Here is a 20,493-nt window from a genome sequence, read left to right as displayed (position 1 = left end):
TCTTTTTTGCTGAAATCTCAATAATAATGAAACAATAAGTACCATTATCAATTTTTATTTTATTTTTGAGTCAAATGAAGACCTAAACCTTTGTCTTTAAAGATAAATATCTATGTCAGCTGCTAATGAGTGTCCAAATTTACGAATGCTCAAGCACTGTACTGAAAATGCTTCGAGTGATGTGTGGCTTATAAAATAGTGTAGCACTCTTCTATGTGACCAGTACCTGTAAAACATGCTAAAACACGGGGGTGCATGATATTTACAGGTGTGTTGTATAGTCTACAACAAAGTGGAAAGAAACTACAACAGGTGACAGATTTTTCTGTCCTGTACAACAGAATGGACAAACAAAGTGCCACAAGTGAGGTCATCACACGACCTGTGCCGTGTGGATATTTACCTTCAATTTGAGCAAACCCAACGTACACTTGCACCGGTCAACCATCTTCTCCTCACTGTCCAGGATGAACTGTTCCTGCCTCAGGTCGAGCTCCGGTGGTTCCAGATACTGGGATGAGGAACTCCCGCTGCGCACACTGCTCTTGCCCGATGACGTAGATCGCTTGCCCGATGACGCAGATCGCTTGCCCGATGACGTAGACCGCTTGCCCGATGACGCAGACCGCTTCCCGTCCGACTGTGATGACATCGCGTCAATCCTCGTCTCCTGCTCCAGATCACCAGACAGGTTTAAAGACTGAACCTCATTTCCACTGGAGCTGTGTTGCATGCTCGACCATTTTCTAGAGGAAGCACTTGAAGATCGCGAAACTGCAAGACATTAAAAACACAATAAGACATCAGTGCCATTGATGGAGGGACAGAAACTGCAAGACATTAGTAAAACACAAAAAGACATCAGTGCCATTGGTGGAGTACTATGCAGACCATTGAGAATTTCGCGATTGATTGTTTCATTTATGTATCGCTTGTAAAAGTCATATTGTGCGTAAATCTGTTTTCATTCACCTATTAAATTTAGGACATCATTTACAGGGTGATGAAATGTGCCATAAAACTAAATGGGTTATATGAACTTGTTTCTGGAAAACCCATAAAGGGATTATACAAATTTACATTCTAGATGCTTAGAGCAGTAGAAATATTGGTTTGAAAATATTCTCCCAGTCAAACACAAATAAAGTAAATTACTGAACAAAAGAAGGGGCTGGATATAGCTCAACCTGGGCCGTCTATTGAAGACAGGCTGTCTAGGTTGTATGTCCAGGCCAGGGTGAATTGTCCGTGGTCAGTGAGAGAAAAGTCAGTGCAGCATGTACTAATCATACCACACTCTCCCCCACTGAGCTATTCAAACTCATTTATTACAGCATGAGATGTGAAAAGAAAACCAACCAGTGTTACAAACCGATCACATGACATCAGTGAGGGCAGTCAATGATGAATGGAGGGCAGTCAATGATGAATGGTTGGCAGTCAATGATGAATGGAGGGCAGTCAAGGATAAATGGAGGGCAGTCAATGATGAATGGTTGGCAGTCAATGATGAATGGAGGGCAGTCAATGATAAATGGAGGCAGTCAATGATGAATGGAGGGCAGTCAATGATGAATGGTTGGCAGTCAATGATGAATGGAGGGCAGTCAATGATGAATGGTTGGCAGTCAATGATGAATGGAGGGCAATCAATGATAAATGGAGGGCAGTCAATGATGAATGGAGGGCAGTCAATGATGAATGGAGAGCAGTCAATGATGAATGGTTGGCAGTCAATGATGAATGGTTGGCAGTCAATGATGAATGGAGGGCAGTCAATGATGAATGGTTGGCAGTCAATGATGAATGGTTGGGAGTCAATGATGAATGGAGGACAGTCAATGATGAATGGTTGGCAGTCAATGATGAATGGTTGGCAATCAATGATGAATGGTTGGCAGTCAATGAATGGAGGGCAGTCAATGATGAATGGAGGGCAGTCAATGATGAATGGTTGGCAGTCAATGATGAATGGAGGGCAGTCAATGATGAATGGTTGGCAATTGGATTACTGATTACCTGGACTATTGGCTCCACTGGCAGACATTTCCTCCCTCTTCAAGGCCCTGTGTTCCAGTTTGAGGATGCCCAACCCTTTTTTGAGTTCCTTGTACTCCACTTCATCATTCAGATTCATGTCCAGAGCCCACATCAGATCCTCCAGCTTTTCCTTCTTTATAGGAAGATTAGCCTGAAACAACATACAGCAGCTGTCACTATTTATATCACTCACACAGCTTTACCTTCTTTATAGGAAGATTAGCCTGAAACAACATACAGCAGCTGTCACTATTTATATCACTCACACAGCTTTACCTTCTTTATAGGAACATTAGCCTGAAACAACATACCACCTGTCACTATTTATATCACTCACACAGCTTTACCTTCCTTATAGGAAGATTAGCCTAAAACAACATACAGCAGCTGTCACTATTTATATCACTCACACAGCTTTACCTTCTTTATAGGAACATTAGCCTGAAACAACATACAGCAGCTGTCACTATTTATATCACTCACACAGCTTTACCTTCCTTATAGGAAGATTAGCCTGAAACAACATACAGCAGCTGTCACTATTTATATCACTCACACAGCTTTACCTTCCTTATAGGAAGATTAGCCTGAAACAACATACAGCAGCTGTCACTATTTATATCACTCACACAGCTTTACCTTCTTTATAGGAACATTAGCCTGAAACAACATACCACCTGTCACTATTTATATCACTCACACAGCTTTACCTTCTTTATAGGAACATTAGCCTGAAATAACATACAGCAGCTGTCACTATTTATATCACTCACACAGCTTTACCTTCTTTATAGGAAGATTAGCCTGAAACAACATACAGCAGCTGTCACTATTTATATCACTCACACAGCTTTACCTTCTTTACAGGAACATTAGTCTGAAACAACGTACAGCAGCTGTCACTATTTATATCACTCACACAGCTTTACCTTCTTTATAGGAACATTAGCCTGAAACAACATACATCAACTGTCACTATTTATATCACTCACACAGCTTTACCTTCTTTACAGGAACATTAGTCTGAAACAACGTACAGCAGCTGTCACTATTTATATCACTCACACAGCTTTACCTTCTTTATAGGAACATTGTCCTGAAACAACGTACAGCAGCTGTCACTATTTATATCACTCACACAGCTTTACCTTCTTTATAGGAATATTAGCCTGAAACAACATACAGCACCTGTCACTATTTATATCACTCACACAGCTTTACCTTCTTTACAGGAACATTAGTCTGAAACAACATACAGCAGCTGTCACTATTTATATCACTCACACAGCTTTACCTTCCTTATAGGAACATTAGCCTGAAACAACATACAGCACCTGTCACTATTTATATCACTCACACAGCTTTACCTTCCTTATAGGAACATTAGCCTGAAACAACATACAGCAGCTGTCACTATTTATATCACTCACACAGCTTTACCTTCTTTATAGGAACATTAGTATGAAACAACATACAGCAGCTGTCACTATTTATATCACTCACCCAGCTTTACCTTCTTTATAGGAACATTAGCCTGAAACAACATACAGCAGCTGTCACTATTTATATCACTCACACAGCTTTACCTTCTTTATAGGAACATTAGCCTGAAACAACATACAGCACCTGTCACTATTTATATCACTCACACATCTTTACCTTCTTTATAGGAACATTAGCCTGAAACAACATACAGCAGCTGTCACTATTTATATCACTCACACAGCTTTACCTTCCTTATAGGAAGATTAGCCTGAAACAACATACAGCAGCTGTCACTATTTATATCACTCACACAGCTTTACCTTCCTTATAGGAAGATTAGCCTGAAACAACATACCACCTGTCACTATTTATATCACTCACACAGCTTTACCTTCTTTATAGGAACATTAGCCTGAAACAACATACAGCAGCTGTCACTATTTATATCACTCACACAGCTTTACCTTCTTTATAGGAACATTAGCCTGAAACAACATACAGCAGCTGTCACTATTTATATCACTCACACAGCTTTACCTTCCTTATAGGAAGATTAGCCTAAAACAACATACAGCAGCTGTCACTATTTATATCACTCACACAGCTTTACCTTCTTTATAGGAACATTAGTATGAAACAACATACAGCCGTTGTCACTATTTATATCACTCACCCAGCTTTACCTTCCTTACAGGAACATTAGCCTGAAACAACATACAGCAGTTGTGACTATTTATATCACTCACACAGCTTTACCTTCCTTATAGGAAGATTAGCCTAAAACAACATACAGCAGCTGTCACTATTTATATCACTCACACAGCTTTACCTTCCTTATAGGAAGATTAGCCTAAAACAACATACAGCAGCTGTCACTATTTATATCACTCACCCAGTGGGTTTCTCTACACCCCGACCAGTGACCAGGACTGGTAAAACAATGCTTTATACACAGGACCTGATCTTAAAGGTAGGGTCAACTCAAACAAGAGCCTTATGTGTTGGAAAGATGCATGCCCAGACCACCAACACATACGGACTCTTTAACAAATGAAAAATGCGTAATTTTAAAGCTAATAAAAATGCATGATTATTCCTGCTAACTGGGGGCAGCCATTTTGTTTTGTTTTTGTGACATCCGGTGGTATAGCTTGGGGCGAAGTGATAACAGCTCCTTCCATCTTCTCTATGCACAGTGTAAACAAACGCTCTAATTTATAACAAGGCGCTTCGCTTTCATCAATCTGACTTGTAAAACAACATAAATTACTTGATAGTATAATAAATTTAACTAAATATATTTCAGGTTACATCAATAGAACGAAATGGAGTTATAGTATTTTTGTTTTTTTTAAAATCCAAAGAAAAAATGCATACTATTAGGCCTATTGGTAGGGCACGTTCGAGCAAAAACTACAACTCATGATACCCAAGTGATACTTTTTTTTTTGGGGGGACTACGTAATTGGTCAGTTTTGCGATTTTAGATGGGAAAGTCTACTTAATCAAGGGTTTTACAGAATTACTTACAGTAATAAAGCAGGGTGGTTGGTAATGTCCATTACGATTTGAGGTGTATCCATGCTGTTATCACACAATACCCTGTGATTTTCATAAAAGAGGCACGTCTTTTTAGTGTGTCTAGACACAGTGTCTGGGGACCCTCTAAATATACACCTGCCAATCAGGAACCACAGAAAGAAAAGACCAATTAACCAAGAAAACACTCCGATTATTGTTTCAGTACATGGGTTACTTTATGTACAAAACACATTAGTTATTTCAACACTTTGACAATGGTGGTTTATTTTGTATTGAAAAATAATATATAATTGGTGCTGGCTTACAGAGGGCGTATTCACTGGGATGGTACAAAATGGCTGCAACCGTTATATATAATAGCTGTCACATTTAACCGTTTTATTAATTAACTATACGATTATACTTGTTGATATTAAGCAATAATGTGCATTATATATCGATGAATATGCATACCAGGCCAAATGCCTTAATTATCCCCTCCTTTAAGGTTTTTGTTCCTGAAGCTACAAACAGCTTCCAAGCAAAGTCTGATGTTTGAGTCCTCTCAGCTGTTTGAAACTCAACTGGAGCTACATTATATGAACTTTTAAAGTATAATTCATCCAAAGCTATTATTAGACATACTTATTGACTGAAAACAACTTTAAACGTTTCTTTTTATACTTTGTGGAAGATAATATCCACTGAAATTAAAAATCATTGGGCCATGAATTGTGTCAGTATTTTCATAATATTGTAGGAAGTTCTCACTATTACTGGTCAAACTGTAGAATCAATGACAACCAGTTTATTCTGAAATTTAATTTAAAACCTACTGGACATAATTGTAGAAACCAAAAGTCCCAAATCTGGCCAAAACACTTTATAATGGGCAACATATTTATTTGTAACTATTTCCAATAAATGAATATACTTTTTATCATATAATATCTTACATTTTCAGTACAATCAAAGTATGTGATATTTTTCAGATCACATACTTTAAGAATTTGATAACTTTGCAAATTAGATGTAAATTAGATGTAAATTAGTCGAAGTCTCAGCACTAGGTTTATTGACATTTAAGCAAACATACTTGGGTGACAATCCATGATTGACGTATGCATTCATAGTCATCAAATAAAAACATTTCAATGGCAATTTGACACTGAAAGCTGTCCAGCGTTCAGAAAACAAAAACCGTTAGGCATAACCAGGGCCGTAGCTAGGATTTTTTGATGGAGGGAAGGGCAACTGAGTAGTTAATAGTCTAAAACTCCTTAAACAGTTAAGAAGAGAATTTTCTTTAAGTTTCTATAATGCTTTCCGCTAGCTACGGCACTGATAACTTTATTTTGATGTAAGGACATCCAAAATGACGTCATTCGAGTTTGACGTCATTTCCATTCAAAAATACACCGCGCCACATATTCTTACATCATTTGAATATCTAGTAATGGCGGACTGGAATTAAAGTTGTGTGTACAGTTAACAAAAACATGTTGTATTAAGCTTGAGCTTATATGATAAAGAGATTATTACCCTTGTGTATTTTGGTATCGTCAATATCATATATTAGGAATAAAAATAATGTATACAATTTTTATTCCTAATATATGATATTGACGATACCGAAACACACTCTGGTAATAACCTGTATGTATACACTGTACAGTTGTTATTGCAGTTTACATAAAAGGACGAAACTAGTGCAACTGTTACTTTCTGCAAAATTGAGTGTTGCTAAAAAAAACATTCGTTAAATCTTCTAAATGTCATTTTGTTTTTACACGAAATTAAAATGTAAAGGTGTGCTAAGTTAGGTAACCCCTACAATGTGCCAAATCATGCCAGGGATCAAACTAATTTATCCCTGGAAGACACTTTTTATACACAATTTCTTGACCTGAGTTTTAAAAAAAATTACTAATCAAAATAGTCAAATCCACAAAATACATAAACAGTTAGCAAAACATATATGTTTACATAAAACTTTCTTTTAAGTAACTTTCTATATAACGTAGCTTGAAAGGCTTTACTTACCTTACATGTACTTATATATATATAGTGTTTAGAGGCTTTGTTTAGACGCTTGACTTACCATACTTATAGCATTTAGAGGCTTGACTTACCTTACTAATAGCATTTAGAGGCTTGACTTAACTTACTTATAGCATTAGAGGCTTGACTTACCTCACTTATAGCATTTAGAGGCTTGACTTACCTTACTTGTAGCATTTAGAGGCTTAACTTACCTTACTTATAGCACTTAGAGGCTTGACTTACCATACTATAGTGTTTGGAGGCTTTACTTACCTTACTTATAGTGTTTGGAGGCTTTACTTACCATACTATAGTGTTTGGAGGCTTTACTTACCTTACTTATAGCGTTTGGAGGCTTTACTTACCTTACTTATAGTGTTGGAGGCTTTAATTACCATACTATAGTGTTTGGAGGCTTTACTTACCTTACTTATAGCGTTTGGAGGCTTTAATTACCATACTATAGCGTTTGGAGGCTTTATTTACCTTACTTATAGCGTTTGGAGGCTTTAATTACCATACTATAGCATTTGGAGGCTTTACTTACCTTACTTATAGCGTTTGGAGGCTTTACTTACCTTACTTATAGTGTTTGGAGGCTTTAATTACCTTAATTATAGTGTTTGGAGGCTTTACTTACCTTACGTATAGCGTTTGGAGGCTTTAATTACCTTAATTATAGTGTTTGGAGGCTTTACTTACCTTACTTATAGTGTTTGGAGGCTTTACTTACCTTACTTATAGTGTTTGGAGGCTTTAATTACCTTAATTATAGTGTTTGGAGGCTTTACTTACCTTACGTATAGCGTTTGGAGGCTTTAATTACCTTAATTATAGTGTTTGGAGGCTTTACTTACCTTACTTATAGTGTTTGGAGGCTTTACTTACCTTAATTATAGTGTTTGGAGGCTTTACTTACCTTACTTATAGTGTTTGGAGGCTTTACTTACCTTACTTATAGTGTTTGGAGGCTTTACTTACCTTAATTATAGTGTTTGGAGGCTTTACTTACCTTACTTATAGTGTTTGGAGGCTTTACTTACCTTAATTATAGTGTTTGGAGGCTTTACTTACCTTAATTATAGTGTTTGGAGGCTTTACTTACCTTAATTATAGTGTTTGGAGGCTTTAATTACCTTACTATAGTGTTTGGAGGCTTTACTTATCATGCTATAGTGTTTGGAGGCTTTACTTACCTTACTATAGCAGCAGTTGCAAAACGAAGTACTAGTAGGCATTGGAACTGACAGAGTAGGAGTTGGGGGTTTATCGAGAGCTACAGATACTCAGTAATGGGGGCACGCGGGCTCTACAGGCCGCAGTCTGTTACCACAGAAGTGTGCAATGTAATCCACTTGTAATGTAAATAGTTGGTGAAATTGTTGGCCAAGAATAGAATAAGTACAGTGCTGTCCGGTGTATCGGCACACGTAAGCATTTAAAGACCATTTTCTATGTGGACACTGAAATACTTAATAAAATGTGTCTCATCAATGAAGCAGTGCATAATGTGAGATACACTACAAATTGTTTTGTGTCTGTAGTAAATAAACATTTTAAAATTGTCCATAAATTTGGACACCCCCTTGTATCCAAAACGATTTGCATGTCTGGCGATTTGTCGCAGTAGATGTGGATCGGTGACCCCGCTATTTATAAACAGTCTATGACCTCACACTGTAGCCCATAAACACTACACTATTGTCCCAGGATTATTTTAGTACTTTTTTGTTTTGTCTTGTTAAAAAATGTTACTATGAAAATGAACGATCACACATGACCCATCGTTTTCTTGAGTGGCACAGTACTGCAGATGCATACATGTTCGTTGTCATGCATGGCTAAGATGCCTAAATGGATTTGTTTCTCGGGTAGATTGTGCACACACGTGGATCTTATTTCGCTTTTATTATATAAAAAAAATATTCTCGTAACAATGTGGCAGTTGTGAACTGGAATGACTGTCAATTAAGGTGTAAAACTTGTTTTGTTTGCATTTGTCTTTGTTTTCCTTTTCAGTTTAAATAAAAATAACCAAAAAAATAATTATACCGATTACTACAATTTTAAAAATGCAGGAAAGGTGTTTTTAGACTCGTTTTAATATTCTTAATATCAATAAGGCTGATCTACTTCACGTTTGGCAAGTGTGCCGAATCACCGGACGCGCCGATACACTGGACACGGTTGTATGACTCTTTCCGTTTTAAAAAAACAGAAGCTATTTTCCATTTCATGTTTTTGTAAATTCCGTTTCAGATTACAATATGTAATTAACAATTGAACTAACATAAGTTGTAACAAATTAAAGGGTCCGAAAATTGACTCAGTGACTGGTGTCGACATGCGTCGTTATTCCTCATTAAATCAAAGTATGCCTACATATTAGTAGTGAAAAATCACATCAGGAGCAAAGGTTCACAATTATAATAACTACATAAAGCATGACTGTCCAACAATTAAGTGCACTGCTTTATTCAACGAGGCTTAAGGTTCACAAAACGTAAACATTTATTTTATCATCTCTTGACAGTCTAACGTCGTCTGCCAATTGAAGTGTGCGCATGACACAGCAGAAATAAAGTAACATTGCAACGTTCAGCCAGCCGTTCTTTTGCTAAATGTTTGCAAACATATTTTGACTGGTGGTTCCCGAAATGGTCATTCGGTTTAATGTGTAGCGTAAAAATCTGTCTTCCAAGACAAGCATTAGCGACAAACCGCAATCTAATTAAAATTAGCTCCACTATTACATGTGGATCTAACAGCAACCCGTTGGAGCTCATGTCCAGCTGACATTTCCTTCAACCAATTAAAATCTTACTTGCAAAAACATGCCAGTGATTTGAAAATAATTTGAAAACATTCGGGATTATGCCGAGGGTATACAAAATGATTCGGGTGAATTACGAAGTATGCTGGAAACTAATTTCAATATAAAATTTTATATAAATTCGTTTCAAGACGAAAAAACCAAAACCGTGATGGTATAGCCATAAAATCTGTGGATTCACCAAAGAAGAGGAAGGAAGAGACAGTGGTCCCGACCTGCCCAACTTCTACTTCAGAGACGGCCCAAGCGAAGGAGTCTAGCACGTCAATCTGCGAAACTCCGACCCGGCGGCCCACTTCATCCCGGCCTACTCTTACGTCCATAGGTGTGTCGCCAACTCTACCGGTGACACCAACTGAGACGCAGGACCGTCAAGGTGCCGTTGGAAAGCGGAAGGCGGAAGCGTCGATTGCGGTCACTACCACCAGGACACCGCCTAAACAACCACAGCCACCACCCGAAGGTGCAGAGTCCGGAGATACCATGGAACCCTGGACTCTGCACGGGAAGCTGAATCGACGCTACCTCAACTGCTTCATCTTGAACGTTCCTAACACTAAAAGGCTGCTCTCTGTTCCGAGATGTAGGAACTTTGAGGACATGCCAAACGGACAGGGGGAGAATGAGCTGCATCCAGTGACGTTCAAGGACGGGCGAACATCTATGTGTGTAACACACCATCTGGACAGCCGCTACAGCCAGGCTCTACTGTTTGCAGAAATGGACAACATTTCGATTCATCACCTGATGAAGAAGGTGTTCAGCGATCAGTATCCTGCAATTTTCAGACTGCTAGCGAAGCCAGATATCCACCAGCTGATTCCCCAACTGGACACAAGGGTGTGGCTCTCCTCCCCCTAGTCAACCTTATCTAGGACAGGTAACCTCCTTTTTTGGGCTTAGTTGGACATTAAAACTTGCGGCCGTGGCTCTAAATTCTTATGTTTATTTTTTTTATAAATAGTCCAACGCACTTTACTTTGGCGCCCGTTCTATTGCTCAAATCACCTTAAAAACTTTCAGGCCGAGCAGTCAAAACTACTTTTGGATTTAATTTTAAAGTCCAGACATGGCTGGATGCAGTTATTCTCATTATACTTAGGTAGAAGATAGGTTTCACCAAGGAATCGAAATTCAGCCAATGACAGCCTGGCTCCACTTGGTGTCTACTAGTCGGTCTGCGCTTTCGCTGGAGTTTACTAAATGGTTTTCTTCCAAATTCTGCCCACTTCAAACTCAATCCCCCCCCCCCCCCCCTCCCGCCCCGGAGTTAGTCACTGGTGAAGTCAGAGATTAAATCCGAGGTGGGCATGCCTGAACCTCTGTGGATATAGGCACATAATCCAGTCTAGCCTTTGCCAATAGTACTGCGCACGGGTCAATCGTCAGTTTTACAGCGTGTGGCAATAGTAAAATAGTATTAATTTTTTTAACTTCGCGGAAAATCATAATTCTGTTTCCAAATGTAAATTCCGTTTCACAATGGGAATTCCGTCCGTTTTCCACGATCGCGTAAAATCACTGGGTCTACTGTGCACATGAATCAAAACAAAATATATTTTAAAAACAAAGGCAATGGGCAGTAATGGACACTGTATTCGTGGGAAACTCAAGTTTTCCTGAAGAAATTAACACATAGAAGCTGAGCTATACATTCAGACAAGAACCAAGAAAATATGAACCGGAGTCTGAGCAACTGTGATGAAAATAGACGTCGAAAATGAGTATAGTAAACGTCGCATGCGACTCGCGACGCCTTGTTTTGCAACCACTGTATAGTGTTTACAGGCTTTACTTACCATACTATAGTGTTTAGAGGCTTTAATTACCTTACTATAGTATTTAGAGGCTTTACTTACCATACTATAGTGTTTAGAGGCTTTAATTACCTTACTATAGTGTTTAGAGGCTTTACTTACCATACTATAGTGTTTGGAGGCTTTACTTACCTTACTTATAGTGTTTAGAGGCTTTAATTACCATACTATAGTGTTTAGAGGCTTTAATTACCATACTATAGTGTTTAGAGGCTTTAATTACCTTGCTCATAGCATTTGGAGGCTTTACTTACCTTACTTATAGTGTTTAGAGGCTTTAATTACCATACTATAGTGTTTAGAGGCTTTAATTACCATACTATAGTGTTTAGAGGCTTTAATTACCTTACTATAGTGTTTAGAGGCTTTACTTACCTTACTTATAGTGTTTAGAGGCTTTAATTACCATACTATAGTGTTTAGAGGCTTTACTTACCATACTATAGTGTTTAGAGGCTTTAATTACCTTACTATAGTGTTTAGAGGCTTTACTTACCTTACTTATAGTGTTTAGAGGCTTTAATTACCATACTATAGTGTTTAGAGGCTTTACTTACCTTACTTATAGTGTTTAGAGGCTTTAATTACCATACTATAGTGTTTAGAGGCTTTAATTACCATACTATAGTGTTTAGAGGCTTTAATTACCTTACTATAGTGTTTAGAGGCTTTACTTACCATACTATAGTGTTTAGAGGCTTTAATTACCTTACTATAGTGTTTAGAGGCTTTAATTACCTTACTATAGTGTTTAGAGGCTTTAATTACCTTACTCATAGCATTTGGAGGCTTTACTTACCATACTATAGTGTTTGGAGGCTTTACTTACCTTAATTATATAGTGTTTGGAGGCTTTAATTACCATACTATAGTGTTTGGAGGCTTTACTTACCTTACTTATAGTGTTTGGAGGCTTTACTTACCATACTATAGCGTTTGGAGGCTTTACTTACCTACTTATAGTATTTGGAGGCTTTACTTACCTTACTTATAGCGTTTGGAGGCTTTACTTACCTTACTTATAGTGTTTGGAGGCTTTACTTACCTTACTTATAGTGTTTAGAGGCTTTAATTACCATACTATAGTGTTTAGAGGCTTTACTTACCATACTATAGTGTTTAGAGGCTTTAATTACCTTACTATAGTGTTTAGAGGCTTTAATTACCTTACTCATAGCATTTGGAGGCTTTACTTACCATACTATAGTGTTTGGAGGCTTTAATTACCATACTATAGTGTTTGGAGGCTTTAATTACCTTACTATAGTGTTTGGAGGCTTTAATTACCTTGCTCATAGCATTTGGAGGCTTTACTTACCTTAATTATATAGTGTTTAGAGGCTTTACTTACCATACTATAGTGTTTAGAGGCTTTAATTACCATACTATAGTGTTTAGAGGCTTTAATTACCTTGCTCATAGCATTTGGAGGCTTTACTTACCTTAATTATATAGTGTTTAGAGGCTTTACTTACCATACTATAGTGTTTAGAGGCTTTAATTACCATACTATAGTGTTTAGAAGCTTTAATTACCTTGCTCATAGCATTTGGAGGCTTTACTTACCTTAATTATATAGTGTTTAGAGGCTTTAATTACCTTGCTCATAGCATTTGGAGGCTTTACTTACCTTAATTATATAGTGTTTAGAGGCTTTAATTACCATACTATAGTGTTGAGGCTTTAATTACCTTGCTCATAGCATTTGGAGGCTTTACTTACCTTAATTATATAGTGTTTAGAGGCTTTACTTACCATACTATAGTGTTTAGAGGCTTTAATTACCATACTATAGTGTTTAGAGGCTTTAATTACCTTGCTCATAGCATTTGGAGGCTTTACTTACCTTAATTATATAGTGTTTGGAGGCTTTAATTACCATACTATAGTGTTTAGAGGCTTTAATTACCATACTATAGTGTTTAGAGGCTTTAATTACCTTGCTCATAGCATTTGGAGGCTTTACTTACCATACTATAGTGTTTGGAGGCTTTACTTACCTTAATTATATAGTGTTTAGAGGCTTTACTTACCATACTATAGTGTTTAGAGGCTTTAATTACCATACTATAGTGTTTAGAGGCTTTAATTACCTTGCTCATAGCATTTGGAGGCTTTACTTACCTTAATTATATAGTGTTTAGAGGCTTTACTTACCATACTATAGTGTTTAGAGGCTTTAATTACCATACTATAGTGTTTAGAGGCTTTAATTACCTTGCTCATAGCATTTGGAGGCTTTACTTACCTTAATTATATAGTGTTTAGAGGCTTTACTTACCATACTATAGTGTTTAGAGGCTTTAATTACCTTGCTCATAGCATTTGGAGGCTTTACTTACCTTAATTATATAGTGTTTAGAGGCTTTAATTACCTTACTATAGTGTTTAGAGGCTTTAATTACCTTGCTCATAGCATTTGGAGGCTTTACTTACCTTAATTATATAGTGTTTAGAGGCTTTAATTACCATAATATAGTGTTTAGAGGCTTTAATTACCTTGCTCATAGCATTTGGAGGCTTTACTTACCTTAATTATATAGTGTTTAGAGGCTTTACTTACCATACTATAGTGTTTAGAGGCTTTAATTACCATACTATAGTGTTTAGAGGCTTTAATTACCTTGCTCATAGCATTTGGAGGCTTTACTTACCTTAATTATATAGTGTTTAGAGGCTTTACTTACCATACTATAGTGTTTAGAGGCTTTAATTACCATACTATAGTGTTTAGAGGCTTTAATTACCTTGCTCATAGCATTTGGAGGCTTTACTTACCATACTATAGTGTTTGGAGGCTTTACTTACCTTAATTATATAGTGTTTGGAGGCTTTAATTACCATACTATAGTGTTTGGAGGCTTTACTTACCTTACTTATAGTGTTTGGAGGCTTTACTTATCATACTATAGCGTTTGGAGGCTTTACTTACCTACTTATAGTGTTTGGAGGCTTTACTTACCTTACTTATAGCATTTGGAGGCTTTACTTACCTTACCTTACTTATAGCGTTTGGAGGCTTTACTTACCTTACTTATAGCGTTTAGAGGCTTTACTTACCTTAAGTATAGCATTTGGAGGCTTTACTTACCATACGTATAGTGTTTAGAGGCTTTACTTACCTTAATTATAGCATTTGGAGGCTTTACTTACCTTACTTATAGCATTTAGAGGTTTTACTTACCGTACTTATGGCGTTGAGAAACTCTGCTTTAGAAAGCGACCAGTTCTTGTCTTTGTCCACCTGTTGGAACAAGTCCACTAACCGCAGTCGCTGTTCCTGCAGAAACTGCTTCACTCCATGCAGAGCTTCAGGACTTGGTGTACTCAGCTTGGGCACGCAGGGTTCCGGCGGGGCGGGGCGGGGCAGTACCCGCCGTGGTTCCTCTTCGGGCTCTTTGAGTCGTTCCGCTCTCAGACGATTCATAACCCGCGCCTCCACTTCACTCATGTCACCCTTTCTCTGGAGCCATTTCTCATTCAAACCCATGTTTTCCAAGTTGGCCCGGAGTTTCATTCTTTGAGACATCCAGGACTGATATTCTTCTATCTTTTTCTGCTCTTTCATGGCTGCAATCATTTCTTTTGATGGTCCTTTTGTTGGTGGAGTCTGTGGTTTCAGCTGAGTATTTACCACTGGAGGTGAAGGAAACGTTTTCAAGCCTTGATACAAACCAAGTCTGTGCTTCCAAGGTGTTTCCATTGGTGGTGCGATAATAACCCGTTTCCGACTGAGAGGACCACCAAAGATCTTAACTGCCGCTTTATAATGGCGCACATGATACAAGTCTCTCTGATTAAAGCCGTCGAGGTGCTTCTCAACAGGAATATGATCCATGTTGTACGGATCAAACAAGCGTTCCAGTGAGAAACTGATGTCTGTATCAAGCAGATCACTGGCTTCATTTTGAGGTGGCATTATGAAGAGTTGAAACTTCACAAATAAAACAAACTACTGGTATTGTGTTATTTCTAATGAATCAATATCATCGATGATTTGTCCTGCAAAAGAAAATTGTAAAATTTACTGTGAATATTTTAACTGAATGTATACAGATAAACCTGTATGATACAAATAAAATTAGGATATTGATTAATTTTTTTGAGATACATGAATTTTTCACTATTATGTAAACACTTAAGTAATTAATAATACATTCATTGTTCACCAAAATGTTTTAAAGAAATCTGCACTGCTGCAGCTATCCAATAGACTGCAGAGCATAAATCTGAATTTTTCAGACAACCAATCGTGTGGTTTTAGTCTTTACACGAACAATTTTCTATAGTAGTTCAGAAAGAAAGAAAGCAATGTTTTATTTAACGATGCACTCAACACATTTTATTTACAGTTTTATGGCGTCAGACATATGGTTAAGGACCACACAGATTCTAAGAGGAAACCCGCTGTCGCCACTACATGGGCTACTCTTCCGATTAGCAGCAAGGGATCTTTTATTTGCGCTTCCCACAGACAGGATAGCACAAACCATGGCCTTTGTTGAACCAGTTATGGATCACTGGTCGGTGCAAGTGGTTTACACCTACCCATTGAGCCTTGCCACTCAGGGTTTGGAGTCGGTATCTGGATTAAAAATCCCATGCCTTGACTGGGATCCGAACCCAGTACCTACCAGCCTGTAGACCGATGGCCTGCCACGATGCCACCGAGGCCGGTATAGTAGTTCAGATACAAATGAAAAGGTTAATGGGCAACAATATTCAAACGAGAAATTAAGATGAGTGATTTTCGTAGATTTTCTCCTATAATAAATATGAAAATATACTTTTTGTATGCTAGGACCAACTTAAAAGCTACCAGGTGAAAATAAAAAATAGTTTTGTTTGTCCTAACCCGACTGACCCATGAAAATCGACCTGTGTCAAAATATTTTTTACCTCTTTTAGGGAAGAATTTTGGGTTAGGGTTAGGGTTAGTATTTAACCAATTTCAAAGTAGGCTTATAAACAAGTATATTTGTCAAATATTTTAAAACCTTGATATAATTTAACAAAAAATTATTAACATCAGTTTGGATTCATTGGAAATTAGAAATTTTGTAAAATGCTATTCATAATAACGAAAACTTGGTTTTCTTGCGCACTGTGGTACATGTTCATAATACATATAGTACATGCTTTTGTGACAGGCAAAATGGGTTTTAAACTAAATCAATCTAGCACTAGCACAGGTATCTTCACGTGCGCCAGATGAGGCTATGTATTGGCATGCCTTGACAGTCACAAAGTTAATATTAGCGGTCATTTTGTCTGACACTAGATACAGTTGCTAGAATGCCATCGCGTTTGTTATTAATAGACCTGATTCAGTCTGAAAGAAGTGTCGAACTCCACGGAGAATCAGTAATCGGCCGACTTATTCCAATTGGGTTGGACTAGCGGTGAGAGAGATTTTCATGACACCCATCTATATTTTAAACATATTTTGTTTTCATCAGTGTCATTAAATTGCATCAGTATATAACATAATATTCTAAGAAACTACCCATAAAGATCCTGTCTGTAACTGCTTCAAACACCTAATATAGTGACGTCAGGACTGAGAATTTCAACAAACTTTCATAAATTGTAAACATGTTGATAGTGTGCTAACGCAGGTAGCATTTTATAAAAAAAATAGACGGTGGTCGTGAAAGAAATAGCTGGACACGTTGAATGACAGAGAAAAAGCTGGTTAGACCATTACCATCAAGCACATATCAGGAATTTCCCACTGCACGCAGTTTTACAAAACATTAGCCAACACACATTTGTTTGGATTTTCTGATGAGTGATTACAGGTTTTGCATGAAATAATTAAGTCATATGAAATCCTGAATGTTTTATGCGTGTAGTGTTTTACTTTTAAAACATGTTTAAGATGAGATATATTGTTTAAAAAATAAAGAAAAAGTAGGATATATGTTTATTTTGTTGGGGGGGGGGGGAAGAATGGAACTCTTGCTATGGCTGAAACTCAGGACAGTCACTTTATTTTCCGAACAGCATATGATTTTGAGCAGGTAGCAAAATGATCAAAGGAAACGTGCAACTATGTTACTAAACTTTTTCAAGACGTCTAAAGACAGTGCTGATTTATATCACTGTGGTGCCAACTTTGTATTGACTGCGATACTGATTTCAAATGGATACATATTGTATCTTTCTCATACCGACAATATAGGCTTATTTTCTTCCAAAAACAGTGATAATTTATTAAAAACATTTTTTAACAAACGATTACAGCTTTTGCACGAATGATCCATCGTTTATGTTGATATTGATTTTGCATAACCGACGAACGATAAAAAAATTTGTGCCAAACTTTATGCCCTGGACTGTGGACATATAGCAATCTACTACTCAAAGTTTTGGACTAAACCCGACCACTAGCCTAATGATGGTGACAATATTGAATCTATAAATTAAATTAGAAACACAAATGATTTGATAACCATCAAACAAAGCCAACATCCTGTAGAAATATTAAATTGAAGGGTTTCCAACATTTCACTGATGTCTGCTTAATGGACAATTTTATTATTATTTTTATAGGAATAAGTGTAGGAATATTTATGACTGTATTTTATGTTCAATGTTGTAATGTTCATGAAGAGTTTGGTTTTATCAAATTAGGACTTGAAATGAACAGGGAACATATAGCAAATGCCACTCAAAATTAACAATGTGCTTTCTGATGCAGAAGCCAATTTTTTTTTTTTTTAAATATTTTTGACAGTATTCCAGGTATATCCAGGATTCTTTGTTTTCAGGAACAATAATATGAATAAATTTTCCATCCATGTTTTTCTCGTCTTCCACATTGCTGTATTTATAAAGAATGCCAGACAACTCGGCCCGGAGGACAACTCGGCCCAGAGTTCTGAGACAACCCGGCCCACCGCGAGACAACTCGGCCCGGAGTCCAGAGACAACTCGACACAGGGACAATCTGGAGATGATCCCAGAAAAAACATGCAAACGTTCTTTATCGTACTTTATCGTAGTAACAACACTCGCGGATATAGCCTCCTGACTTCCAGCAGCCTGTCGCCTGTGGAAAGCTCTACGTTTTATTGCTATGTTCTTTTGGTGATTGGTGTTTTATTTCGTTATTATAACTATTTATGTATATGTGTTCTGTTGGTTTTCTAGAAACCCACCCGACACTACGATATGCACGTGCGACATGCACAATTGTCATTCTTAATGGTGACCATATAGTTAGCGGTATCTATCAGTATAATGCATTATTATTACTATAGTACAATACTACGACATGGCCAACTATCATACTATCAAACGGGGCCGAGTTGTCTCGGACACGGGGCCGAGTTGTCTGGGCCGAGTAGTCCCCCGGGCCGAGTTGTCTGGTCCCCTTTATAAAAGAGCAATGAAAAGAAAGTCTCACATTAGTGCATTCACCTCTTTAAGAGTATTGTCATACAGTTACTTTTATAACAACATTATAGCTAATGCATTACAACTCAAATGAAAAAAACTAATATTTACAATGTGTGAAATTTGTTTTAAAAATGAACCGTTACCATGAAAAATAATTTCTGTGCCCATTTGATGATCAAGGGTACAGAAATGGAAAATATTTAACTAGCCCACCAGACCAGAACCAACTAAACTTTATTAGCCCGCCAGAATGTCTCTAGAACAATATATTATTAACAATATTATAATATATAGTGTCTTCACTTCAAATTATATAACATTATTAAGAACATTTGGTAAGTGATCAACATCACATGACAAACCAAATAAAAAAACAGGTTGACCGTTGGGCTGGTAGTTGCATTTCTTAACTCGCATTTGGCAAGTGGGCGAGTACTTTCTGCAGCCCTGATGATGATCTTCTTATAGAGGTGAAAGTACTAATGTAAAACAATTAAACCGGCCTTGGTGGTGTCATGGTTAAGCCATCCGACATATGGCTGGTAGGTACTGGGTTCGCAGCCTGGTAGCGCCTCCCACCCAGAACGAGTTGTAACACCTCAATGGGTAGGTGTAAGACCACTACACCCTCTTCTTTCTCACTAACAACTAACAGACAGCCCAGATTCCTCAGGGGTGTGCCCAGGACAGCATGCTTGAACCTTAATTGGATATAAGCACGAAAGTAAGTTGAAATGAAATGAAACAACTAAGTACATTTGACACTCCAATATCCTTACAGTTCAGTGCAAATTCACCATCAACTTTTAATTTTCGTACTAGAGACAAGCTGACAACAACTGGCGTTGGCGTTGACAATTCCAAGCTAAAACAGAGGAGCGGAAAGTGATAGTCCAAGGGCCAGACGGAACAACTCACAGTCACACATTCGCTGATTCGGCGGGTGATTCGCTACGACCTGAGTTATCTTAACCAATGTTTTTCCAAAGTCAGAAATGGCACACAAAAATAAAACGTTTTTGTCATTCTCAAAATACCTTTCCTTTTCTTTTTAAGTCAAGCTAAATATAAATAATTGACAAAAACATGTTTACGTTTTTGTTTCGTGAACTGACCGTGAAAGCTGACGCTGAGTGTAAATTTTAACGAGGCCCTCAATGACGTGTCGTCGTCCTTTGTCTAAAATCTCTTTAATTTTGGCTTTTATCTAAATTTTTAGTCAGTTAACTTACACGGGTGAACAGCAGTAACATTTTAACTACCTAAATCAACATGTAAAATTCCTACTTTTTTTAAGTGGCCATTTTGTTGTCACTGTAAACAATGCAGCGCCATCTATTTTTCTTTTTC

At 37.4% G+C, this 20,493-nt stretch overlaps 1 protein-coding gene across 2 annotated transcripts in view; it reads right to left on the bottom strand.

Moving 5' to 3' along the window:
• Positions 1–20,493, bottom strand: part of LOC121367409 (EF-hand calcium-binding domain-containing protein 12-like) — a 30,963-nt gene extending 10,470 nt beyond the window's left edge. Inside the window, exons 1-4 of one of the 2 annotated variants that reach the window (XM_041491563.1) lie at positions 20,431–20,493; positions 14,924–15,741; positions 2,020–2,191; positions 404–774 (exon numbers count right to left, since the gene is read on the bottom strand). In XM_041491563.1, coding sequence (XP_041347497.1) covers positions 404–774; positions 2,020–2,191; positions 14,924–15,658 — 1,278 coding nt within the window. In that variant the 5' untranslated portion in view covers positions 15,659–15,741; positions 20,431–20,493. Of the gene's footprint in view, positions 1–403; positions 775–2,019; positions 2,192–14,923; positions 15,742–20,258 lie in introns of both variants that reach the window. The other variant, XM_041491564.1, reaches the window with a different exon arrangement.

This window comes from Gigantopelta aegis, chromosome 3 (genome assembly GCF_016097555.1).
Source record: "Gigantopelta aegis isolate Gae_Host chromosome 3, Gae_host_genome, whole genome shotgun sequence".
NCBI lineage: Eukaryota > Metazoa > Mollusca > Gastropoda > Neomphalida > Peltospiridae > Gigantopelta > Gigantopelta aegis.
Note: the sequence above shows the minus strand (reverse complement) of the source record. Positions and strands in the feature narration are given on the sequence as shown.